Genomic DNA, 27,965 nt, shown 5'->3' on the forward strand with positions numbered 1-27,965 from the left:
AACTTTTGATAGGTTTTGGTGATAGATTTCTTTTTTACACTAGCTCAGTGGTTTTTAGAGTAAAAAACTTGTTGAAGATATAGGTTTCTAGTTCCCACCCTACTAAATGAGAATCTTTGCAGTTGGGACTCAGAGCCAGAGCATACGTGCTTTGAGAAATGCTCTTCTGATTAAGAACTGTTTAAAAATATTTTACACTGTTTTTTTTTTTTTTTAATAAATTTATTTACTTTACTTTTGGCTGCGTTGGGTCTCCATTGCTGTGTGCAGATTTTCTCTAGTTGTGGCGAGCAGGGGCTACTCTTCATTGCGGTGCGCGGGCTTCTCATTGCAGTGGCTTCTCTTGTTGCGGAGCACAGGCTCTAGGCATGTGGGCTTCGGTAGTTGTGGCTCGTGAGCTCAATAGTTGTGGCTCGTGGGCTCTAGAGTACAGGCTCAGTATTTGTGGTGCACGGACTTAGTTGCTCCGTGGCATGTGAGATCTTCCCAGACCAGGGCTCAAACCCACGTCCCCTGCATTGGCAAGCAGATTCTTAACCACTGCACCACCAGGAAAGCCCCTTTACACTGTTTTATAACACCAAATAATTTTTATCTCAAAACATTTAAAAAGTTGATAGTTTTATTTCTTATATTTTAAACTATCTAATTCTGTAGCAGTATCTGGCACTTAGCTTTAGCCCATCCTTTTTGCTTGGTGTCACCATGAGCAGGGGTTTAATTTTTTCTGCCTCAGACTTTTTGTTTTTAGCCCAATTTCCTTGATTTTAGTCCTTTGCCTCTCTTCTGCCTTTTGTACGGGTGTTTCTAATTCCTGAACATTTCCAGTGTTCTGGAAGTGCTGCTTCTTTGTGGTATCCTTCTCTTCAGGCACATGGACTTGGCCTTCCTTTGCTATGCTAAGTCATCATTCTTTTATCTGCTTTTAATTTCCATGTATTGTGGTTCGTGTATGCCTCTTAGTCATTAAAATTGGAGTTCGTGTTATTTCTTTTTGCCTTATTGTTTGGGGGTAATAATTTTCAAGAAGAAAGCAGGGACCAACATCTTTGCTTTGAAATTATAAGTTCATCCAAGTTAAATTTAATTTTATTGTTTTTAGTTCATCGTGCCAACCTGTATCCCAGAATCTTATTACCCAACTTTTGTTTCCTACTGCTCCCTGTCCTACATTTCATTCTTCAAACAAAACCACAAAACTTTCTCAATATAAGCTCCATGCTTTCCCACCTCTGAATCTAGATTCCCCTTCTCTTGACCACTACATGTCCAAATTCTACTCATCTGACATGTTCCTATGAACACTTTCACTAAATTATCCCAGATTCTGAACCCACTGACACATAAAACCAGAAGTGATATCTTCCTTCGTCTATCTGTCCAACCACTTTATCTGTATTTTTTCTCACTTCATATCTTGTCCTTTGATAATTTTAAAATATTTTTATCTACTTGTGTTGAAAAGGAAATGAGTGGAAGAACTATATCTTGATCGATCTTTGTATTCACTTTAACACCTTACCTAAAAAGGTGCTCAATCAATATTTGTTTTTTTATTGGTGGTTTTTTGTTTGTTTGTTTGTTTTTTGGTTGTTTGAGGGTTTTTTGGCCGAGCTGTACGGCATGCAGGGATCTTACTTCCCTGACCAGGGATCAAACCGGTGCCCACTGCACTGGACTGCCAGGGAAGTCCCAATATTTGTTGAATGTACTATTTTATCCTGCATATTATAACTCTCTTTCTCAACTTTGTGTCCTCCAGAAATGTACAAATGTGCTCCTATTTCTTCAAGTTACCGATTTAAAATATTTTGTAGAACCAAACCAAGAATAGACCAAGTAGAGGTCTCCCTCAAGGTTGATGTGAACCTGCCAATCTTTATTCTTTCGATGATAGTTATTAAGCCATCTATAAATCCACTGTTTGTCCTGTTTCCTAAGAATATCATGAGTGACTGTCAAAATATCCAACCAGAGATGTAGCAACATGTTTGACAATGCCCAGGATTGTCTTTCATTGGCATAGTCACTACTAGACTTCCTATCACTTCTGCATCATCATTCAGTTCTGGCATTTTTTTTTAATTTAAGTATGAAATCGTTAAATCAGTTCCCCTCATTGCTTCCTCTATTTGTTGGAGGATGAAATTTTCAACAGGATAACTTAGGAATTTATCAGATGCTCTGATTTGAACAAAATTAAGCTGCCAGTACAGGTAAAGAGCTAATGTCTCCACCCATCATTGTGGTATCTTATCCTTGTGCTTGTTTGCAACATGTTTTAGGAAAATTTGACCTAAATCCTCCATCTGTTCAGGTGGCCAAAAAGTATGTTCCTTCTGTTAGTACAACTATTGCCTTCTTTTAACCTCATTTAGGGATTCCTTTATCCCTTGTTCAAGAATTTCCATATACATGTGTATGTATTGGTTTAAAGGTATCTTCCGCCTTCCATTATAAAACATTGTAAGATACTCCTTTCAAATGCCAGTTCCCATTCATGGATTCCTAAGTGTTAATCCCTGAGATTTACTTATGTTGAAATTTCAGGTTTGCTATATACAAATAGACAAACACACACTTTATTTTAAACTATTGGATTTTTTTTCTATTTGTTTATATCTCTTCTTTTAATCAGTACCTGATAGTTCTTTTACTCTGCTTTTCTCCCCTGTGGTGTTATTATTGTTCATAGTCTTACAGTTTTAATTGAGGAATTTTTTTATCCTTTGATTTCAGTTTAAAGCCCCTTGATCATACCTATGGGTCTTGCTAAGCATAAAATTTTGGTTCTTCTGAACTACTTAACACTTTTCCAGGAGTATAATCATTCTAGTGTCATAAGTCATCACCTAAAATATTGATTCAGCAGCATCTGCATAGCTAGTTGTGTTTCCTGTATCTGTATTTTTACAAAACTATAATTTTAAAGAACAAATTACGATACTACCCTGCTTTAGAAAATGCCTCACAGAAGTAGAGTCATTAGAGACCCACTGCAATCTGTATTATTGAATCTTCCAATTTCTGTTATTGATATGGGAAGAATCTAGATAGTTTTGTATCTCTATACTCCAGGATAGTAAATTGCCTTCCTGTTTTTTTGTGTTAGTCTTCTATGCTGTTTATTCTTCCAAGGTGATTCAGTTCCTTGAGAGTGACTGAGAACAAACAGGGTTCAGAGGGATATAGGTAGAAAGAAAAACAAATTTGATGTAAGAGCCTAACCCCAGCTAATTCTAGAGGGTAGCTTTATTAGAAATTGCCTTATCAATACTAGAAAGTGTTTCACTTTCCCAAAAAGATTGTAGATTTTCATTAAAATGCCCAATTTTTCTTAACCTTAGAGGGTGACTAAGGTTTCTCTTGCTTACCCACCACTAAAAACTTAGTTTTAGTTATTAACGTGGAGAAAGACCATATCAGCATAATTCATCAAATGAGTTCTGTTTTGTCTATTGGTATGATCTCAAGTAGTTTATGACCCACCATACCATTACTATGGATGCATGTTATCAAAGCTGAATTTTAGAAGCCTACATTCTGGAATTTAGGGAATTGTTTGTATCAACAAAAGGAAAGATAGCATGGTCTCCAGAAAACCTGTCTTTCTGAAAAAATCACTATATACCAACAATATAAAAATCTACTCCTAAGATCCCCCAAATAACCATTCTGTATCCAAAAGGGAATTAACAGTGCCACAAGTTCTCTCCGCTACTAAGGACAGTAATAGGATTTCTTTCATTTTTAATTGCCTTTATATTTTTGTCATTTAAAAATATGAGTTGCTGCTCCATAAGCAGAGTCTTTCTTATACCTGTAATTCCACATATGCTTAGTTTCTCATCTTTTTCCAAAATATAATATTCTTCCACTCAGCATCTTAATACTTACTAAGTCCTCAACCCTCTTGTAATCTTTTCTCTTCCTTCCTTCCTGAATTGTTATTTAGAACTATGTCATTCTCTCTCATAAGACAGTGAGTGTGTTTCTCAAGCACTTTCAGCTTCTCCACTTGTATAAAAGTTTGAATTTGCTGACTACCCATGTAGTGATCACTCACTTCAGATAGGAAGACATAGAAAGTCCTGTAACTTACAAACCCTGATGTTTAAAAAAAAAAAAAAAACTCGGGCTTTCTGGGTATCAGGATGAACTACAGTCTTTTTTGGCTTTCTTTGTAAGATGCCCTGAAAACTTCCTCTTCCTGGGTCCTAGATATCTCCTGGAATGTATTGCTTTTATATTTGCTTTTCCTCACTTGTCACATACCTGTAAATCTACTTTAGAGACTAGGTAATTAAAACTGCTTAATATAAACTCCTTTAAACAGAAGCCAACAAAATCTTTCAAATGTCACAAGTACCAATGCACAGAGAAATAAGCTGTGCCCTTCTTTTTGGTCTCTGTACCTTTTTCTGTCACCCCTGGATTACTACCTTCTGTGAGGGACAAAATGATTACAGTTCCAGGAAGTAGTTACCTATGAGACAATTTGAATGCCTCAGGGTACACACCAAGATCTTTACTTCGTACTTCTGGGATGCAACATGCTATATAGTTTCTTAGCTTTGTCATGCAATCCTGTGTGACCATATTCAGACCATATTGGCTCTTAAGGTCTCAGTCCCCTCAAACATAAAATGATATCTAAAGTTCTTTACATTTATGATCCATTAATTGATCTCCAAATTTGGATCTCATTATTAATGAATGTTCCTGGAACACCTGCTGGCATTTACTGGTTTGTTTTTTTTTTTCCTTTTAAAGCAAGTTTTACAGAAGATTTTTCAGTGAGTAATAATGTTGTGTTCCAAATATGGCAGGTAATTGATTCTGATTTAATGTTTGTTGTCATAATAGTGCAGCACAAGTCTTTACTAAATTATATATTGCATTTATAACTTAACTGGAATTGTGTGCATAGATCACTTTTCCAACAATTCTCCCCTTTTTACTGGCAGAGCTTGGTGAATCCTTTGCCAGTAATAAATTGTGCATTGGGAAAATTCGACTTCCACATTAAGAAGCTAATGACTTGTATTTTTTGAAACCATATTTGCCAAAACAGTCTCTTTGGACACTTAGTTTTTTTAAAAAGCTCTATTTTCTTTGGCTGGCTTAAAATATGAATTGAATAATCTTGGTTCTGGTGGTTCTGATGCATCTGTTGCCAGCAATGGATGTTGGCCTGGGGAAATGTGAGTTCCATTACCTAAGGAAAGAATCTTCAACTGATTATTAAAGATGTTCATCAAGAAATTATATACCTTGGACCTGGGGAAACTAATCAAGTATGAAGTAGAGTACTCTTTAGATAAGGTATAGTTTTTTAAGAGTAATTAAAGGCTTTAAAACCTTGTTTGGGACATGACCCACATGTGACTTCCCATGGAGTTCCAGGGTAGGTTCCTCATCAGTGATTGGCAGTATAGTCAAAAGGAGGAGCTACTGGTTCATATATAGTCAGAGCTATGGAAAACACTGGTGCAGATTTAGTTTAACAATTATATGCTATTTTTAATTTTTATTTCTGTAGGTATTTTAATATGTGTTTTGTTTATAATAGCTAAAGTTTACTAACCAGTATCAAGGTCAGTATTTTTTGATTACATAAAGGTTTGGGGGCAGACAATTTCCTCTGGTATTTTAGCATCACACTGTTCATTGAAGGTAAAAGCTAGCATGTACAATGATTGATTTCCCACACATACGAATGTAGATAAAGAAAAGATACAGGCGAACATATGTCTACTTAATTAGTTGTGTAATTTAGCCAGCTTTGAAAATTGAAAAGGGAAAATACTTTATCCTTCTCACTTCCATTTCCATTTGACTATAAAAGAGAGAAGCAAAGCTTAGCAGAATGGTAAACTGCATGAGTAGTAACTTTGAGTTGGCATAAGTGGAGCTCAAGTGACCACAGTTATCCTGCTTCCTCTACATTCTATCTTGCATCAAATGCAAGAAGGATTGGATAGAGATTTTCTGCCCTAAGGCAGAAAACAGTGACAGTTAGCTGCCAATTGAGAGCCCCTGAGGTAACAGCCTATGCTTTGCCATAGCCTGAGTATCTGGAAAACCTAGAAACGGGTACTTTTTGTTGTATCTTCGGCAAAAAACAAACAAAAAAAACCCAAAACAAATCTACCCAAGTTACTTATTCTCTGCTAAAGTCAGTGAACTAACCTCTAAGGAAACCATGTGTAAAGAATTATTATGCCAGTTTTCCAGATTATGATTTTTCAGTATTATGGCTTCCTTTTGAATCCTTCCCAAGTTCCCTTGAAATTGAAAGTTAGGGAGGCCAGAACCAGTCATACCATGTACACATTTAAGGTTAAGAAGTATTGCTTTATGACATACTTACCCTTTTGTTTATTCCTTATTTTATTTTTCTCATATATTTTTGTTAAGAGAACAGTAAACAATAATATTGCTAAATTCAGGTTTTAAATTTCTTGCTTTCCTGGTGTATTTGTTTTCCTGATTTCTTGTTTTCCTTAGAACACTGAAGGGAAAACACGTAGTGGGCAGACCCTACAAAGTTAGATGGTTGTCAGTATCCATTTGGTAATATTATATGCACCTGCCTTGATGCTTATGTATTCCTCACATTTTCTTCACTAATACCACTTTTGCCATAATCATACAGCTCAGAATATTTTAATGCTTGCATATTTTCCATTATAGCTATCCTTGTGTGGCATTCAATTGCCATGAAAGTAATTTTTTTTGTTTCTTTGCACCTCTTTTATTTTTTTGGCTGCGTCGGGTCTTTGTTGCGGCGCATGGGCTCTTTGTTGCAGCGTGCAGGCTTCCCTCTAGTTGTGGTGCATGGGCTGTAGAGCACACGGGCTCAGTAGTTGTGGCATACGGGCCGCATGTGGCATGTGGGATCTTGGTTACCCGACCAGGGATCAAACCTGCGTCCCCTGCATTGGAAAGCGGATTCTTAACCACTGGACCATAAGGGAAGTCCCGCCATGCAAGTATTGATTTGAATAATTTGTTTATAGGAACTAGTTGTTTAACCATAACTGTTTTTATTTATGGTGCTTATAACCTCTGGAAAATATATACATATTTTGAACTGTGAACTTCAGGAGGGTTTAGAATTCTCAGTCATATTTGATGAATGGTCATACATCAACAAGCCAGTGTACACAGATGCCAGTCTCTCTTAGAGTTGTAGGGGGATATTTGGTTGCTGTATGAATTCTTTGATATTTAGTAATCTATCAGATCATTTAAATTAATTTAAATAAAACAAAATTTAAAGGAGGAGTAAGTGCAACATAAGAGAATTCAGGCACAAAATAATCTTCTTTTAAAAATAATTCATAAGGTAATAAATTTAGGTTGCTAAATTTGTCAAATCAGTTTTTCTTAAAACTGTGTATGAAGAGATTATATTTCTTTAGGAATTTATTCTCCATATCATATTTTTGAATCATCAGTATCATATATAAAGTAATTTAGATAATGTGTGGGACAGTTTAACTGGAACAGTCCTTTCAAGCTGAAACATTTAATTATTTATTTCAGTTTATTTATTTTGCTAAGTGCCAAAAAAATTTACTTCATCTGCCTTAAATTCATTATAACATCATAACTCTATGCACTTCTCCCCACAAAAGAAAGAAAAAGGAGTAGAAGTAAGCAATCAAATACAGGGGAGAGAACTTTTAGAGGGCAAGCTTAAGGTAGTTTTGAATTTAATAGGAATTTCATTTAACTGATACATAAAATGGGAACCAATAAAGACCAGGGGATTTAGCAGAAAAATATTTTTATCTTTTGACTTCATATCTTTCATTCCAACTAATTTAAACAACTCCTTAACTCTTAAGATAGAAGTTGTGACAAAAGGAACAGTACATCACTATTAAAGTTCATAAGGAAGCTTTTGAAGATTGCTAACAATGACAGTTTTTATACTTGCTGAAACGTGCGGTATAGTTCTTTTACTCTGAAACCGACTATAAAATTTTAGTTACCCAACTTTGATTTTTCAGTGCCCTTCTATTTTTTTTTCCTACTGACCACCTTTGCCAGAAATAAGGGCCCTCACATAAAAGTTTTACAGATTGGTGAGGAGGAATAATAGTAATGTAAATTAAGTAGTTACTTCATTAGATTTACTCTTTTTAGAAATATTGTGATTCTCACCTTAACTATAAATTAGTCTAAGATTGTGTAAATTAATGGGAGAAAAAGTAAAGACCAGAGAAGCAGATGAGCTATAGTAAGGAAGTGGGCTCACCTCAGGTGGGAGAGAAGTGTCTTAGAGGTTTTAAAGACCATCAACTTGAGGAAGACATTTTAGCACCATATTCTGACAAGGATCTCAGTGAAAGCATTCGTAATGGGGTGGAGGCCTGGTACAGAAGATAATTTGTTTTGAATGGATCACAACATCATTTGTAAGTTAATCTTTTGGTATTATTTTACAGTTTGGAGAAAATGCTAATATGTTAACTGTATGTTTAAAAAAAAGTACATTTCAAAATATTGAATTTTATTGGGAGAAAATGAATGAAAATTATCTATTCCTCTACCAGAGGATATCTACATCTTTTGTATTTATCTTAATACTGCAATTTAAAAAAAAATCTCCAGACGTAAATATATCTTACCAAAGTTTTTCATAATGTACGGCAGCATCCTAACTTTTCTTTTCTTGTTCTTTTCCTAGCCCAAGTTCACAAATGACTTTTATTCAGTTTATTGGTTAGACCATGTGCTGATGACCCATTGATTCATTGCCGTTCATTGTGGTTCTGAACCCACATGTAATGCCCAGTCTTGGTCATCTCTCTTTGAGTAGGTCCCTGTGGATCCCTAAGAGCATTTAATGAAAGAATCATAACACACCAGTTCAAACACATTACCACTGTCAGAAGACTACTTCAAAAGTGAATATTCTGTGGTTTTGATCAGTAGAATCATCCTTATAGTTAAATACTAAGAATTCTATTATGTATAGCTTTTATTACCATATTTGCAGATATTTCATTAAGTCCTCTTTAATAGACACATATAATAATAATGTTTTCAAAAACTGAACAAGATTCCATCTGAATTTATTACATTGATACTTTTAATTTAAGTAGCATATTCCAAAATGATTTGCTATAGAAATTCTTTTAAAGTTTTTATTCCTGGAAAGTAAAAGTATAATTAAATTTAGAAAATTCTGTTAATACATATTTCAGAGAACAAATATCATTTGAGTGAAATGAGGGATAGCAAAGCTATAGTGTAACTGACATGTTTATAATGGAGTTCTAGCATTAATTAACCTATCATAGCAAGAGTTTAAATTTTAGATATTATCTTTGCTTTATAATGAAGGGAGGAAAATGGGTCTTCCACAGCACCAAATTACTCTGAAATTAACAAATATTTGAGTAGCTACGAAGAAAACACCATGCACTTTTTTGGTCATTACACCTAATATTTATCATGTTAAAGTAATATCCAGGGGAAAAATGACCACATGGGGAAATTGATACAGCTGTATTTTGAATTGTCTCATGACAATAGATCCCTCACTTTTTTTTTTTTTTTTTTTTTTTTTTTTGTGGTACGCGGGCCTCTCACTGTTGTGGCCTCTCCCGTTGCGGGAGCACAGGCTCCGGATGCGCAGGCTCAGCGGCCATGGCTCACGGGCCCAGCCACTCTGCGGCATGTGGGATCTTCCCGGACCGGGGCACGAACCCATGTCCCCTGCATCGGCAGGCGGACTCTCAATCACTGCGCCACCAGGGAAGCCCGATCCCTCACTTTCTGAAATAATTTCTTTAAGGGTTTTTCTTGATAAGCATTTAGGTTAACTTTAGTTTCCATTTCTAAAAGGCACAGATGGAACTGCTAACATGTATTTATTTTATGAATAAAGTAATAGTAACTGCCTGGGCCCTGACCATCATGGCCAGTGTCATTTTTGTCCATTTTATCATGTGATTTGTTCTTACATCTTTAAAGATATCTGATGGGCAGTCAGTGAGAAATACTTTCTCACTGGGATACTAATCTCTTGAGATAATCATTGAAAAAGGAATAATTTACTGTTAGCTCCATAGAAACCACTGTATATACTGCTAGTCAAGATTTGTGAGCATCTTTTTTGCCCACATATTTAGGTTCAAATTAATGACCTTGGTGGCAACAGTATCTGATATTGTAATATCAGAGTATAGCATTTTCTAAATCTGTACAAGTCATTAGAAATAAAGCTTCCCTTTTTTTTAGGTAGCCATCATCCACTTTACAGTGATTAAGAGGTTTATTTAAATTAATTTTGTATCCCTTCATGGAAAGCTTCCAGAAGGAGATAACTGAACATGTGATTGTTTTTGTTATGATTGTTCAGTAAACATTTATTATCTATTATATAGATTATTTCACCTGAAGATTTTATTCTAAATATAACACCTTACTAATATGATTCATAAAGTGCAATATAGGTATTTTAAATATAGCACTGTTGAAAATCAGAAGGCAAAGAAATGGTTGAGTCCATTTCACTAAGTTAAAATTTAAACGAAGCCTGATTGGAGGACTGGCTGCTTTTTTCCAGCCCAGAACATCTTTTCAATTCCTACTTATTCTTTCTTCCTTCAAATAAAAAAAGTACTATCCACCTACCAACTCAATAGATCTTTTCTTTATTGTTTACCTAAGTAGGGAAAAAAACTTCATATTTTCCATCTTTCATAACTGTATTGTGATTCAAGCTCATAAACTGAGAGGAAAAAACTTGAACATATAAGGAGTATTATTTTTTTTAACATCTTTATTGGAGTATAATTGCTTTACAATGGTGTGTTAGTTTCTGCTTTATAACAGAGTGAATCTGCTGTATGTGTACATATGTCCCCATATCCCCTCCCTCTTGTGCCTCCCTCCCACCCTCCGTATCCCACCCCTCTAGGTGGTCACAAAGCCCAGAGCTGATCTCCCTGTGCTATGTGACTGCTTCCCACTAGCTATCTATTTTACTTTGGTAGCATATATATGTCCATGCCACTCTCCCACTTCGTCCCAGCTTACCCTTCCCCCTCCCCATGTCCTCAAGTCCATTCTCTACATCTGCGTCTTTATTCCTATCCTGCACCTAGGTTCTTCAGAACCTTTTTTTTGTTTTTAGATTCCATATATATGTGTTAGCATACGCTATTTGTTTTTCTCTTTCTGACTTACTTCACTCTGTACGACAGACTCTAGGTCCATCCACCTCACTACAAACAATTCAATTTCGTTTCTTTTTTTTTTTAATAAATTTATTTTTTTTATTTTTATTTTTGGCTATGTTGGGTCTTCATTGCTGTGCACGGGCTTTCTCTAGTTGCCGCGAGCAGAGGCTACTCCTCATTGTGGTGCGCGTGCTTCTCATCGCGGTGGCTTCTCTTGTTGCGGAGCACGGGCTCTAGGTGCGTGGGCTTCAGTAGTTGTGGCACGCAGGCTCAGTAGTTGTGGCTCACAGGCTCTAGAGCTCAGGCTCAGTAGTTGTGGCACACGGGCTTAGTTGCTCCGTGGCATGTGGGATCTTCCTGGACCAGGGCTCGAACCCGTGTCCCCTCCATTGGCAGGCGGATTGTTAACCACTGCGCCACCAGGGAATCCCTTGTTTCTTTTTATGGCTGAGTAATATTCCATTGTATATATGTGCCACATCTTTTTTTTTGTAACGTCTTTATTGGAGTATAATTGCTTTACCATGGCGTGTTAGTTTCTGCTGTATAACAAAGTGAATCAGCTATACGTATACATATGTCCCCATATCTCTTCCCTCTTGCATCTCCCTCCCTCCCACCCTCCCTATCCCACCCCTCTAGGTGGTCTCAAAGCACGGAGCTGATCTCCCTGTGCTATGCAGCTGCTTCCCACTAGCTATCGGTTTTACATTTGGTAATGTATATGTATCCATGCCACTCTCTCACTTTGTCCCAGCTTACCCTTCCCCCTCCTCGTGTCCTCAAGTCCATTCTCTAGTAGGTCTGCATCTTTATTCCCATCCTGCCCCTAGGTTCTTCAGAGCCATTTTTTTTTTTTTTTTAGATTCCATACATATGTGTTAAGATACGGTATTTGTTTTTCTCTTTCTGACTTACTTCACTCTGTATGAGACCCTAGGTCCATCCACCTCACTGCAAGTAACTCAACTTTGTTTCCTTTTATGGCTGAGTAATATTCCATTGTATATATGTGCCACATCTTCTTTATCCATTCATCTGTCAATGGACACTTAGGTTGCTTCCATGTCCTGGCTATTGTAGGTAGAGCTGCAGTGAACATTGTGGTACATGACTCTTTTTGAATTATGGTTTTCTCAGGGTATATGCCCAGTAGTGGGATTGCTGGGTTGTATGGTAGTTCTATATTTAGTTTTTTAAGGAACCTCTGGAGTATTATTATTTTTAAAAAGGGAAGTCATTTCTATTAGATTGAGTAAAAGGGTTTTTTTCCCCTTCTAATCTAAAACTTTAGGAGAATTTCAACATGATTGATAAAGGAATTTAGTATCTTGGCTTTCATTAACATAATAACAAATAAATGTAAATATTGGCAGTCCTATAAGCCTCCAACAGTTTTTGTGATATAAGAAAGTAGTGTTTAACTATTAGTGTTGCCATCATAATTTCTTTAGTGTGGCTTCTTTACACACTTTCTCCAGTGACGCAAATACAGACATGATTTTTTGGAACATCAGACTTATGGCTGCCTTCTCTCTTCTTCATTACTTATGTTGGACAAACTGCCATTATCACTTGCCAAAAATAATCCCACAGTTCAGTAGACTTCAGTTTTGAGGTCTCTCATGTCCTCCTTAGACCACCAGTAGCTTTGTCTCTTGGAGATCAGAAATTGGACACTTCTTTTTGATGTTTAACAAACCAGACTCCGTTTCTTAACCTCTAAGGAAGAATATAGCAAAACAACAAATTTTCTAAGCAACATCTCTGGAAACATAGCAGCAAATCTCTTTGGAATGTGTCCTTTGGAACATAGGCCAAATTATTTTTGTATTGAGCTTTTAATCAGATTTGTATTAAGGTGATGATAATAGTAAAGTCTTTAATAGGGTAAGATATTATAGTTATATGTATTTTCCTTTATCTATATTCATATACAGAAATGACTAAAGACTCACCAAACTTTAGTAGTATCTGTATTCTTGTGATGTAACCAGCTTCAAGAAACTAAGGATAAAATATGGAGGTTACAGATTCAGGCTTCTCTTATTCTTACACTGTAACCAATTCCATGAAACTAATGATAAAATAGGAAGCTTATCAAATTTCACCAACTTCCCTGTTCCCCAGTTCTCCCTTCCCACCTACTGCCTCCCCCTCTCCAACCCCATACCACTTTCTCTGCTATATTTTAGGAAACTTTTTTCAATCCTCACTTCTCCTCCCTTCTGTTTTCTCGGCTTTATAACTTATTTATATAACCTTTCCAATGATATCCTGTGGATTATGCTAAAGCATAATAAATAAATCACATAGTTGAGTTTGTCGAAAGACCTTATACCATCAAACCATAGTTAATAAAAACTGAGAGGTCTTTTTTTTAGTGATCTCTCCCGTTGCGGAGCACAGTCTCCGGATGCGCAGGCTCAGCGGCCATGGCTCACGGGCCCAGCCGCTCCGCGGCATGTGGGATCTTCCCGGACCAGGGCACGAACCCGTGTCCCCTGCATTGCCAGGTGGACTCTCAACCACTGCACCACCAGGAAAGCCCTGAGAGGTCTTTTTAAAGTATGACCTTAACTCTGCTCTTTTTCCCATTTCTCCCTAGCACTTCAGAGTTTTTTTAATGAAATGTTTCAAACTCCTAACTTTCCCTGTTATACTAAAGAGTTGAGTGACATTTAATTATCAAGTAAAAATTTCCAACCTTGTAGTTCAAGTAGTCAGCTTTCTCCTCTACTATTAAAATTAAATAATTTTTATTACAAAGTTATTATTAAGTACATTTTATTTCAAAATCTTTCAAGTCTTAGCTCCAGATAATATATTTTTAAAGTGGTGCAAATTGTGATCTTGTGCTTACTTTATTCCAAATGTAAGAGTCTGTTCATGCTGGATGCCCCAAAACAAGTAATTGCTTTTTTTCTATCTTTCATTTATCCTTAAACCTCATAAGCTAACGAAAGATCCAAAATTTTATCTTCTAGCTTCTCTGTCTTCTTAACCTACCATATTTCACTTTTCAGAATACATTAAAGATTGCCCCATGGAACAGTATTGCTTTCAGAAGTATGGTTTTCAAGAGAATTCTGTGATGATGCATTTATTTTCATCCATCTAGTATTTAGGTTGCATTTAAAGTGTCTGTTGTTCGCAGGCATAGAGAACGAACTTGAGGACACGGGGAGGGGGAAGGGTAAGCTGGAACAAAGTGAGAGAGTAGCATTGACATATAAACACTACCAAATGTAAAATATATAGCTAGTGGGAAGTAGCCGCATAGCACAGGGAGGGTGGGAGGCAGAAGCAAGAGGGAGGGGATATGGGGATATATGTATACATATAGCTGATTTACTTTCTTATACAGCAGAAACTAACACACCATTGTAAAGCAATTATACTCCAATAAAGAGGTTAAAAATATAAAGTGTCTTACTATCGGAGTCTTAACATTATATTTTACCAATTTATAATATAAAACATAACAGTTCTGAAAATGAATGCATAGATGGGCCTGTAAATGACAGCCTTGCCTCTTTCAGGAGAGAGTCTTCCGGGTAACCCGTGAATTTGAAAAACAAAAAAGCCTTTGCTTTCCCAACCTCCTGTAACCTAGCAAGCTGTAGAGAACTTTGACTTTTTCTCCTCCATAGCCAAAATCAGAGATTATGGTTGTAGAAGGCATCTTATGACTCTTTCTACAACAGTCTTTCTGGGGCTTTTTTTTTTGTGAGGATTAAATTTTTAATACATTTTCTGATTTTTAAAATGAGGATTGTAGTTAATAATCTGAACTTAATTTGGCAAGATCTGTAACATTTCTATGAGAGATACGTGGTCATTAATTTTGAAAGCTCTGCATATTGAATTTATAATCCATTTGACTCATATTTTTTACATATACTTGCCTGTATCTCAACACAGGTTTATTGGATGAAATGTAAGATAAAAATCAGCATTTTGGAGGGAAATAGCTGGACAAGTATATATTTGTTCTTTAAAATATTTTTGAAACAAGTTTATGTATGGATAGATTATTTGAAAATTTATATGTATGTTTCTGAGCCTTTGTGGGTTTTTTTTTTTTTTTTTTTTGGCGGTACGCGGGCCTCTCACTGTTGTGGCCTCTCCCGTTGTGGAGCACAGGCTCCGGATGCACAGGCTCCGGATGCACAGGCTCAGCGGCCATGGCTCACGGGCCCAGCCGCTCCGCGGCATGTGGGATCTTCCCAGACTGGGGCACGAACCCATGTCCCCTGCATCGGCAGGCGGACTCTCAACCACTGCGCCACCAGGGAAGCCCTGTGGTTTTTATTTTAAATAAGCTCATATCCCCTCTTCAAGACTCACCTCAGCAAATTCTTTGCTGGTCCTCAGCTCAGTCTGCCTTTCCTTGGGTCTAACCTTGCCCATTATGCAGGTCTCTGTTATCAATTTTATGACTGTATTGTGATCATCTTTTTAACAGATCTATTAGACTGTACTCTCTGAGGGCAGGGGCTGATTATGTTGTTATTTTCTCAGCATAAAGCACTGTGCTGCCATTGTGGTGTTAAACATTGAGGTGTGGGATTGTGATATCAGAATTCTACCGCTAACCCCAGTAAATTTATTTCTAACCCTGTAAGATCCCTGAGACCAGAAAACAGACAATGGACAACTGCAGAAGAAAGCAAGGGAACCTTAGCTGGGTTAGTGCAGAAACTTCAGGGTAGGGCTCTGCGAAATTGGATGGGAGCATCAGAGCTCCTAAGGCCTCTTCTGTACCTTAGGTTCAAAACTGAATGTCACAACTGGCTAGTGACAAGGGAGGGCCAAAGAGAAGAGTATGCAACAGCGTAGAGAGGTGATTGAGCTTTTTCCCATGTGGACTCTGGCTCAGCTTACCCTTTCTGCACGTGGGATGAAAAGATATGAGGGAGAGGGTCCCAATCATGTATACAGCCTTTTAAAGCATGGTGACCCCACTTACTTCTGAAGGTGGTATAATCAAGGTCCTCAAATTTAACACATCTGATTAGTGTTTCCTCATCTTTTGGGGAAGAGGAGGAGTTGACAGAGAGACTTGATTGCATCTTCTCCCCTTAAAGCTTTATAAGTGAGCTTTCAATAAATGTTTATTTGTACATCAAATTAGTCCCCTTTTCAAGTAAATTTGTATTTATTTCTGACATATCCTCTTCTTACTGTTTTGATGTTCTTATCCTGAACTTTGAAATTCACATGTATTCAATGTTTTTGTGACTTATACACTTCTAGGATTATCATTACATGGTGTTTGTATTGGTATAGAGAAGATGTGTAATATAATCCCAAGAGAGTTCTTGAATTCTGTTTGACCTTTTTGCATAATGTGTCCAAGTGAAATTGGACCATTTACTTATGAAAAGAACATTGACATAGCTATACTTAAGAGTAGAAAGCTCTGAAATCTTTATTTGAGAAGACAGTTATTCATATTGTTAAGTATTCATGACACCATCCCAGCCAAGGCCTTAATCATTTGACTTATCAATGTTTTCTTTCTTTTGGTGATATAAGAAGAGTGAGAATATGATATCTGGCTTCTATCCAGCAGAATTAGTAATAGATAAGCTCAAATGATTTAATCTGGGCTTATGTGGTACTAGATAGCACTAATTCCATTAAGTCAGTTAAAATGTATCTTATTAGATTATTCAAGTGCTATGCACATACTAATATAAAAGCAAAATAGAGCTATTTTAAATAATGAACCATCTAAAAGGAGGCTTTTTTTCCTGGCTTTTATTTTTTTCCAGTTTTATTGAGAAATAATTGACATACATCACTGAAAAGTTGAAGGTGTACAGCATGATGGTTTGATTCACATATATTGTGAAATGATTACCACAGTAGGTTTAGTTAACATCCATCACCTCATATAGATACAGTAAAAAGAAAAGAAAAAAAAAATTGACCTGTGATGAGAACTCTCAGGATCTACTCTGTTAACACTGCTGTATGATATAAGGAAAAGTTATCTATAGTCATCATGTTGTACATTACATCCCCAGTACTTACTTATTTTATAACTAAGTTTGTACCTTTTGACCATCTTCCTCCTGTTCCTCCTACCCCCACCCTCTGCCTCTGGCAACCACAAGTCTGATCTCTTTTTCTATGAGTTTGTTTTTTTTGTTTTGTTTTGTTTTTAGATTCCATATATAAGTGAGATCAAACAGTATTTGTCTTTCTCTGTCTGACTTATTTCACCTAGCATTATGCCTTCAAGATCCACCCATGTTGTCACAAACAGTAGGATTTTCCTGTTTTTTATGGCTGAATAATATTCCATTGTGTATATATACACTCTTTATCCATTCATCCTTCAGTGGACACCTAGGTTATTTCCATGTCTCGGCTATTGTAAAAAAAAAAGTGCTGCTATGAATATGGGAATGCAGACATCTTTTCAAGTTGGTGTTTCTGGGTTTTTTGGATATACTCCCAGAACTGGAATTGCTGAATCATATGGTAGTTCTATTTTTAATTTTTTGAGAAAACTTCATACTGTTTTCCACAGTGGCTGTACCAATTTACAATCTCACAAACAATGCGCAGGGTTTTCTTTTCTCCACATCCATGCCAGCATTTGTTATCTCTTGTCTTTTGATCATGGCCATTCTAACAGGCATGAGGTGATATCTCATTGTGATTTTAATTCACGTTTCCCTAGTGACTCTTGATGTTGAGCATCTTTTCATGTATCTCTTGGCCATTCATATATCATCTTTGGAAAAATGTCTATTCAGGTTCTTTGCCCATTTTTTAATTGAATTATTTGGTTTTTTGCTCGAGTTGTATGAGTTCTTTATATATTTTGGATATTAACCTCTTACCAGATATATGGTTTGCAAATATTTTTTCCCATTTCGTAGGTTGTCTTCCCACTTTTTTTTTAATAAATTTTATTTATTTTTATTTTAATAAATTTTATTTATTTTAGTTTTGGCTGCATTGGGTCTTTGTTGCTGTGCACGGGCTTTCTCTAGTTGCGGCGAGTGGGGGCTACTCTTCGTTGCTGTGCGTGGGCTTCTGATCGCGGTGGCTTCTCTTGTTGCAGAGCACAGGCTCTAGGTGCACAGGCTCAGGAGTTGTGGCGCATGGGCTTAGTTGCTCCACGGCATGTGGGATCTTCCATACCAGGGCTCGAACCCATGTCACCTGCACTGGCAGGCGGATTCTTAACCACTGCACCACCAGGGAAGCCCAGTTTTCCCACTCTCTTGATGGTTTCTTTTACTGTGTAGCTTTGTAGCTACATGTAGCTTGATGTAGTCTCACTTGTTTATTTTTTACTTTGTCTCTTATGCTTTAGGTATGATTTCCATAATATCATTACTAGACCCATGTCAAGGAGCTTTCTTTCTATGTTTTCTTCTAGGAGTTTCATAGTTTCAGGTCTTACATTTAAGTCTTTAATCCATTTCAAGTTAATTTTTATGAGTGGTACAAGATAATAGGGGTCAAGTTTTATTCTTTTATGTGTGAATATCCAATTTTCCCAGCACCATTTATTGAAGAGACTGTTTTCTCCATTGAGTTTTCTTGGCTCCCTTGTCAAATATTTGTTGCTTGGGTTTATTTCTGGGCTTTTGATTCTGTTCCATTGGTTTATTTGTCTGTTTTTATGAAGGACGTATATTTAATAATTGAATTATTATCTTGTGTTCTTTGCTTAGGGTGTTCCAGTCATGGCAATAAGAAACAAAATGATATCAGAAGGACTAGACCCAGATCTTCTTGAGTAAGTAATTCTTCTAATATAATGATATTACTGCCAAGATGATGAGTTTATCAGTGATAATAAAAATATTTCAAGCTCTGTATGTTTTTCCTATACAGTATTTTATGGTTGAGGAGACCACCTTCATAAACAGTGTCTCTGCTATGTTTAAAAAGTGAAAAATCTATGCTATGCTACTAAAACTAGCCTTAAGACATTTTAGGAATAGTTTCAATAGATTGATGATGAATCTGTATATGCAAAAGGGATAGAATTTGATGACAGTTTTGTTGCACAGCAGTAGTGTCTTCAAGAAGCAGTGCTCTTTTTCTTCCCATGCTTTTTTCCTCCCTCCCTCCCTCCTTCCCTCCATCTCTCTCTCTCTCTCTCTCTCTCTCTCTCTTGAATTATCTATAGTTTTTTATTTAAGACCTTAGTGTATAGGAAATTTACTCTACATGATCTAGGTTGAGCCAGATGGGGAAATAAATAGAGTAACTCTAAGTCCACAGTAATGGTTATTAGAAACTAGATATTGTTTTGTGTGAGTTTTATAAAAAAAATTTTGAGAAATGCTGAAAATTTGTGGCTCAGAAATTTGACAGTAATTTACTCCATCCAGACAAACCTGGCTACATAGCTCACCCTGAGTAAAATATATCGTAATGGATTATTCAGAACTAGTCTCCTTTGCAAGTATCTAGACACTTGTAAAGAGTCTTTCCAGTTTGGGATTTTAGTTCACCCCAATGTATTTAGCTATGGTAGCTATGCAGGCATTCATACTGTACTAGCAGTATACTTCGGAATTTTTCTTGGCTCTCAGCCCTTCAAGAAAATGTATGCAGTTTTCCCCTCATATATACAATCTTTTCCTCATATTTTATCTTTCAAAATATGAAATTTAAGAATTTTTTAGAAGTCTGCAAGAACAGATTTCCCACATGTATCTCCATTTAGTATGTATTTCAGTAGCAAACAGTTCAAGTACAATGGTATAATTGGTAATTTGAACTAAAGCATCTCCAGGATATTTGGCATTTGCTCTGGAAATTGTTTCTGACACACTTTAAAAGCAGATGGATTGTGACATATACTTTAATGTGAATTGCACATATGGGTCTAATCCATTTTGGTACTTATTGGAATATCTTTAACATTGACTGTGACCTCTTTTTTGCTTCTGGAAATACACAGTAGACCTTCTATACTAACAGAGAGCTAAAATGACCTTTAAAATCATGGTTTTTCTCTTTAGAGAAAATGTAATAAATGGAAAACTACAGCCCTATAAGCTATAGGGCCTATAAGCAGCCCTATAAGTGCTATAATCCAGTCCCTTTACCCCCTACTGGCTTCACTTCATCCTCTGCCCAGCCTAAACCTACTTCATTATCCTTTACTTCAACCATCTACCCACACTAGCAACTTGAAAGTCACCCTTGATTCAGCCCTTCTCTCTACCCCTTAACATGTCAGTCACTGTGATTTTCTCTTTTTTAATCTCTCACATCTGATCACATGCCTCCATACCATTGCTGTTTAGTTCAAGCCCTCATCGTTTTTCACCTGAATTATTATAATAACTCCTGGTTGGTTTTCCTATTCTCTTTCAACCTGTCACTAAAAACTTAGTGGATCTCTTCATATAGTTCATCTGTTCATACATACAAATCTTTCTGTGATTCTCCACTGCCTTTAACATATAGCCTAACATCTTAGAATTGCAAATAAATGCTTTTATCATCAAGACTCAAGATTCATTTCTTGCCATTCATCCATACTTCCCTATCTCCTGCAGCTGTAGCAAACTACTGGCATTTCTCTGAATGTATCATTATCCTGGTGTCTTTGAATGTTTGTATTCCTCCCCATGGCACTTCCTTCCCCCATCTTAAATGGCCAGGCTGACTTCATATTCTTAAAGAGTCCATTTAGGTATCACCATCTTAAGAAGTCCATGGATGGGACTTCCTGGCGATCCAGTGGTTAAGAATCCGACTTCCAATGCAGGGGATGGGGGTTCGATCCCTGGTCAGGGAACTAAGATCCCACATGCTGTGGGGCAGCTAAGCCCACATGCCACAACTACTGAGCCCAAGCACCACAACTACAGAGCCTTGTGCCACAACTACAGAGCCCACATGCTCTGGAGCCTGCCACAACTACTGAGCCCATGCACCTCAACTGCTGAGCCTGCGCGCTCTGGAGCTTGCACGCCACAACTAGAGAGAAGCCTGCATGCTGCAACGAAAGATCCTGCGTGCCACAACTAAGACCCAACACAGCCAAAAATAAATAAATAAATATTAAAAAAGAAAAAAAGAAGTCCATGGATGACAACCAAGGGGAGAACCCCCAGGACTCCCAATACTTCCTTGATGTATCTCACTTAGCAAGTTTGAGGGCATGTCATTGTCTGTAAACGTTGAGAAACATTCAGTTGCAAAGTGGTGCCAAGTTTTAGGGTAGAATTCCAGTAACAGTTAACATTGTCTTAACAGAAAAGCTCAGCCTCAACCACAGCCTGGAGCCTGAATTCTGACCCATTACCTCACAAGTACATGCCATTGGTCACAAGGGGCGCTGGTTGGAATAGGGTGACTCACTATAACCTATCACCACTACCACTAGAAAACCAGCTCCCACTACATTTAGCTAGATATAAGTGAAATCAGTCACCTTGTTAAGGAGGAATTCTGGCACTTTGGGAATCATGTTCACATAAAAGTTAAGGAGCCTCGCTTTGAGGGGAAAGTCTGAGATGATAAAGGAGAAGAAAATGTGCCATCCAAGGAAAGAGTGTACTTTTATTTAGAATCTTATGTACATATTTAGCTCAGCCAAGACCTTTCAGTAAAGACTGTTCTTTTGTCTTTTAAGTATAAACATACACTTCTTCTGTTAGCTTTAGGTAGTAAGACAGATTCATATTACTGTAAGAAGAAATTGTCTAGATCTGTTTGCACTGAGCAAAGAGCAAAACTGAGGTTAGTATAGAAATAAATACTGATCAGAAAATACATTGTTATTCAGTTGGCTTGTGTATATAACAGTTTGGAAGCTGACAGTACATAATTTTGCTATGTTGTTTTTGTTTATTTTTTTAACATCTTTATTGGAGTATAATTGCTTTACAATGTTGTGTTAGTTTCTGCTTTATAACAAAGTGAATCAGCTATATGTATATATATATCCCCATATTCCCTCCCTCTTGTGTCTCCCTCCCACCCTCTCTATCCCACCCCTCTAGGTGGTCACAAAGCACCAAGCTGATCTCCCTGTGCTATGCAGCTGCTTCCCACTAGCTATCTGTTTTACATTTGGTAGTGTATATGTGTCCATGCCACTCTCTCACTTCGTCCCAGCTTACCCTTCCCCCTCCCCGTGTCCTCAAGTCCATTCTCTACATCTGCGTCTTGATTCCTGAGGTGGATGGACCTAGAGTCTGTCATACAGAGTGAAGTAAGTCAGAAAGAGAAAAACAAATAGCATATGCTAACACATATATATGGGATTGAAAAAAAAATGGTTCTGATGAACCTAGGGAGAGTACGTAATTTTGAACCAAAACAGTTTACATGATAAGGGAGAAGAAACCCTGGCTATTTTCCTTCAAAAATGACTATCACTGAAATTTAGAAAGTCTATAAACCTGAAGAAAATCCCTGATAATTACCAAATAAATAGTATTTGTTTGCTACTTCTGATTATTTAATATTCTTACAAATCCAAGTTTTTGAAAATAACAGTAGTGCTTATATAACCAAGAATTAGTTCTTTTTAGCTTCTAAAAATTAGTAAAAAAAAAATGCTGTAAAATCAAAAGATATGTGAAAGAGTCTCTTTTTCACCATCATACTCAAAAGAGTTTAAGGGGAAAGAAAATGGAAAATTTTAAGTTTTATCTGTTTTAGAAATATAGAACAGGTAAATCATGCCTTATAAATATTTTCAATCAATGCCTAGATTTTTCTTACCAGAAAAAAAAAATGTTTCTTCTTATCCTGTTCTATGCTTACATTTATGTCCCATAACTAAGGTTACTATTATTACCTAGTAATTACTACTTTTACTACTCCAACATAGACTAGCCTCTGGACCTGTCCATCAAGAGACGAAATTCATGATGGTTAAGGCTCAGGCTAAGGCAGACTTTAGAAATAGTCTACTTGCTGGGGTCCAGATTCTGCCCTGCCACTTTCTAGCTATATGATCCTGCACTAATTACGTAATCAATCTATTCATCAGTTTCCTCATCAGTAAATGGGAAATAGAAGAGTTCACCCTTTATAGAGTTGTTCAGACTGAGTAAGAGAATGATGTAAGCACTTAGCACAGCTCTGGACAAACAGTAAATGTTAGTTGTGATTTATGAATGTTTTAACGGAGGAATCTGTAGCAAGTTCTAAACAATTGTATTTACCAGGCTTTTGGATCCCAACTTGTTTAGAGTCCTGTCGTTGCCTGTGTACCACTGTGTTCTCCACAAAGACGTATTTAACGTACACAGAGTAATTATCCTTTTGAGTTATACTCTCTGTTTTCCCAAACTGAAAAATCTATATTTTAAACTTTGTAGTAAAGAACAGACTTCTGGGGCTTCCCTGGTGGAGCAGTGGTTAAGATTCCTCCTGCCAATGCAGGGGACACGGGTTCGAGCCCTGGTCCAGGAAGATCCCACATGCCGCGGAGCCACCAAGCCCATGCACCACAACTACTAAGGCTGTACTCTAGAGCCCGCGAGCCACAACTACTGACCCTGTGTGCCACAACTACTGAAGCCTGTGCACCTAGAGCCCGTGCTCTGCAGCAAGAGAAGCCACCACAATGAGAATCCCACGCACTGCAACAGAGTAGCCTCCGCTCACCGCAACTAGAGAAAGCCTGCACGCAGCAACAAAGACCCAACACAGCCAAAAATAAATAAATTAAATAAATATAAAAAACAAAAAAATAGAAATAAAGAACAAACTTCTGAAATTGAAATTTAACTGGTCACACTCATAATAGTAGGAGGGTGCAGTTTGTAGCATACTGATATGGCTAAAGAAAGCAAGTTACTTTGCAGGCTTTAAACAGAACCAGCTCAGCTGGCATTTGTCCTGGACTTATCTATTCAAAGTACATTTATACCTTCCTCCCAGCCTGTGGAATGACCATGACTATGGTTGCCAGAAATAGAAGTAACCACCTCAGCCTACTTGTCACTGAGACAAGAGGAGATTCATTAGTGTTAACCAAACAGATACTGGAAAGCAAGAAAACTTTATTTAATTATATTTAAGGCATATCCAGCAGATTTTCCTGCCCTCTAATGGAATACCTTATCTGCCAATGATCTTCGTCTGTCTCCTGCTACAGAACAATATAATGGATTAAAGGTTGGGTTTTGGCTGGTTACGGATAGAATTGATCTCAATTCCCCGACTGACCAATTCCAGAAATAGAGTTTTTTTGTTTTTTTTGTCTTTAATATTTATTTTATTTATTTATTTGGCTGTACCGGATCTTAGTTGTGGCATGGGGTATCTTCTTTGCAGCGTGCAGGATCTTTAGCTGTGGCATGGAGGATCTTTATTTGCAGCATGCGGGATGTTTTAGTTGCAACATACGGGATCTAGTTCCCTGACCTGGGATTCAACCTGGGCCCCCTGCATTGGGAGCGTGGAGTCTTAACCACTGGACCACCAGGGAAGTCCCCCAAAATAGGTTTTTTTACTCGTTCCATTTTTTTAGTTTTTGCTGAGCTGGGATTCCATTCAGGGTAATTACCTTGACCACTGGCTGGCAGACTGACTAGAAAGTATAGGACAGAAAAAAAGCAATGTCAGAAAATTGTGATTAGTCCACTGTTGGAGACCTTGATCACAAGAGTAAGAAATAATAAAAATATCAAAGAGGTGGTGTTAAAAAGCAGTTATGGGTCTTCCCTGGTGGCTCAGTGGTTAAGAACCTGCCTGCCAATGCAGGGGACACGGGTTCGAGCCCTGGTCTGGGAAGATCCCACATGCCACGGAGCAACTAAGCCCATGCACCACAACTACTGAGCCTGTGCTCTAGAGCCCACGAGCCACAACTACTGAGCCCGCGTGCCACAACTACTGAAGCCCACACGCCTAGAGCCCGTGCTCCGCAACGAGAAGCCATCGCAATGAGAAGCCCATGCACCACAACGAAGAGTAGCCCCTGCTTGCTGTAACTAGAGAAAAAGCCCGTGCGCAGCAACAGAAGACCCAACGCAGACAAAACTAAAATAAATAAATATATTTAAAAAAAGCAGTTGTGGTCTTCCAGTGTCTAGCAAGCAAGAGATAGAGAGTTGTTGGAAGTAAAGAACCCCAAGGTAAACAGCAGAAAGCCATCTTACCTAGGATGGCTGGCTTTCTTTTTCTTTATGCTATTAGACATTACATTGTTTCTCTGGCTCTGGGAATCTGCCACAGATTCCCACAAAGGGCGGGACATACCTGTCTTGATGGGCATTCAGAAATGGAAAGACCAAAGTATGTGTGGTTTGAGTAAATGTAATGCTGAAGTAAGTCTTACTGGTTACTATGTAACATCAAAGTCAAAATTGTCTTTTTTTTTTTTTTTTTAACTACCCCAAATGTCTTTATGTAGTCACTGCAATCTCAGTTCAGGAATTCAGTGTTTTGCTATTTCCTTAAGACCACTTATTGCCGTTGCATAAAGCTCTGAGAACAACACTAATTGACAAGTATAATGTGACGTTAAAACTTTGTATGTGCTCTAGTTGATATTGAAAAGTGATTTGAATGATAACTATTGCACCCTCTCCCCACAATCCTCCTACTCAGCAGTAGTTTTACTAACAATGTTTTTGCCACTTAATCTGCTTTACATTCAACTGTTTTAAATTTAAAGAAAATTAAAAATATCTTTAAACTATTTACCTACATAAATAAATGTTTTTCCAAAGAATGTTTATGTTGTTTGGTGTCCTTAAAGTGGCTGTGGTTTTAAACACGAATATAAATATCTCTTTAATGAAAACAAATCAAACCAATGATATTTGTATTTTAAGACTCAGTTTATGTACAGGATCATAAAAACTAACTCAAGCTAGCTTAAGCAAAAAGGAAAGTTATTGACTCACAAACCTAAGAAGTCTAAGTAGGACAGAATCAGGGGCGCAGCGCCATCAGTACTGGCTGGCTGGTGTTCTCTCTCACCTGGCACCTCTGTCCACCTTTACTCCTTGGCATAATCATCCACTTCTCTCCTACTGCTGATGAGCTTCCTTTCCTCCTGGAAAACAAGGAACTAGCAAATAATATTTGCTTTATATTGTAAATAGCTATAATATTGCTAGTTTTTGCCAACTGAAAGGAAAGAGAGCCCCTTTTCCATAATCCAAGGCTCATTTCTGGGGAAGCATTCTGATTGTCGTGCTTGGGTTATGAGCACTCCCTTGAATTGATCTCTTTCCAGGTAAAGAGATTCTTCTGACCTGCCAGGCCTGGATTATGTGACTGTAACAAAGAAAGAGTATAAGGAAGGGATGAGGGCAATAGGGATTGCGGTTGATAGTCTTATTTATTCCCATAAATGGGAGAAAGGTGACAAATAAAATGCACACAGCATCCGGTATGCTAAAAAGTACTGATTTGTATATGGTTAGTACTTCCTTCTTTCCTTTCCTTTCTAAATTTTGGCTCACCTTTAGTTCAGGTCAACCTAGTAACTTCTTTGAAAATACTTCTTTTTAAACAAATTAAACTTAGTAAAGAGTTTAAAGTTGAACTTTAAAAAATTTTGCTTTTACTAAGACTTTTATTGATAATCTGGATGCCACAAATTATATAAATATGCTTATTAAAATGTAGCTACCAAGCTAGTGTTTTCTATTGTAACTACTAAAGGTTGAGATTTTAGAAAAATATACATGATAAATCATGAATATACTTATGACTTTATATATTTTTCTGCATTTTGCTGATGTACTCTTTTTTAGTGATTCACTTATATGTTTAAACTATTGAGAGGATTATGCAGTCTTCATTTTCAGATTTTAGTAATGAAGTGTAGCCAGTAGTTTAAAGTAGCAACCTTTTTAAACATATCTTTAAAACTTCTTTCTATGAAGAAATTTACAACAAACATTTCATATATATATATATGTATATATATATACACATATATATACATATATATATATATATGGTCAAGCAAGAGCAATTCTGATCATAACATAAAAAGCCAAATTTCTGTTCCCCCTAAGAATATGAATATCCAGTCTGGAAATGATGTTGTGAGTTCTATTATTATATTAACATTTGTAAAGCTTTTTTTTTTTTTAATGTATTTATTTATGGCCGTGTTGGGTCTTCATTTCTGTGCAAGGGCTTTCTCTAGTTGTGGCAAGCGGGGGTCACTCTTCATTGCGGTGCGCAGGCCTCTCACTATCGCGGCCTCTGTTGTTGCGGAGCACAGGCTCCAGACGCGCAGGCTCAGTAATTGTGGCTCACGGGCCCAGCCGCTCTGCGGCATGTGGGATCTTCCCAGACCAGGGCTCGAACCCATGTCCCCTGCATTGGCAGGCGGACTCTCAACCACTGCGCCACCAGGGAAGCCCTGTAAAGCTTTTATAAGTTATAAAATGCTTTCATGTATTACCTCATTTGAGTCTCATGATTTTTGAAGTTTTTCTCTTTTATGTACAAAAGGAACTCTAGTGTGTAGCTTTTCTTTTGTTTTCATAGCAATTCCAATTCAAAATAGCTTTAAATTTCTTTTAGTTATTTATTTTTGGCTGCTTTGGGTCTTCGTTGCTGTGCACGGGCTTTCTCTAGTTGCAGTGAGTGGGGGCTGCTCCTCGTTGTGGTGCATGGGCTTCTCATTGTGGTGGCTTCTCTTGTTGCAGAGCACGGACTCTAGGTGTGTGGGCTTCAGTAGTTGCGGTGCACAGGCTCAGTAGTTGCGGTGCACAGGCTCAGTAGTTGTGGCACACGGGCTTAGTTGCTCCGCAGCATGTGGGATCTTCCCGGACC

At 37.3% G+C, this 27,965-nt stretch overlaps 1 protein-coding gene across 1 annotated transcript in view; it reads left to right on the top strand.

Annotated features, from left to right (window-relative positions):
* WASHC3 (WASH complex subunit 3) overlaps positions 1–27,965 on the top strand; it is a 53,525-nt gene that overhangs the window by 19,938 nt on the left and 5,622 nt on the right. Inside the window, exon 6 of the mRNA XM_060165447.1 lies at positions 18,908–18,972. Within this exon, the coding sequence (XP_060021430.1) occupies positions 18,908–18,972 (65 nt within the window). The remainder of the gene's footprint in view (positions 1–18,907; positions 18,973–27,965) is intronic.

Source organism: Lagenorhynchus albirostris, chromosome 11 (genome assembly GCF_949774975.1).
Source record: "Lagenorhynchus albirostris chromosome 11, mLagAlb1.1, whole genome shotgun sequence".
NCBI lineage: Eukaryota > Metazoa > Chordata > Mammalia > Artiodactyla > Delphinidae > Lagenorhynchus > Lagenorhynchus albirostris.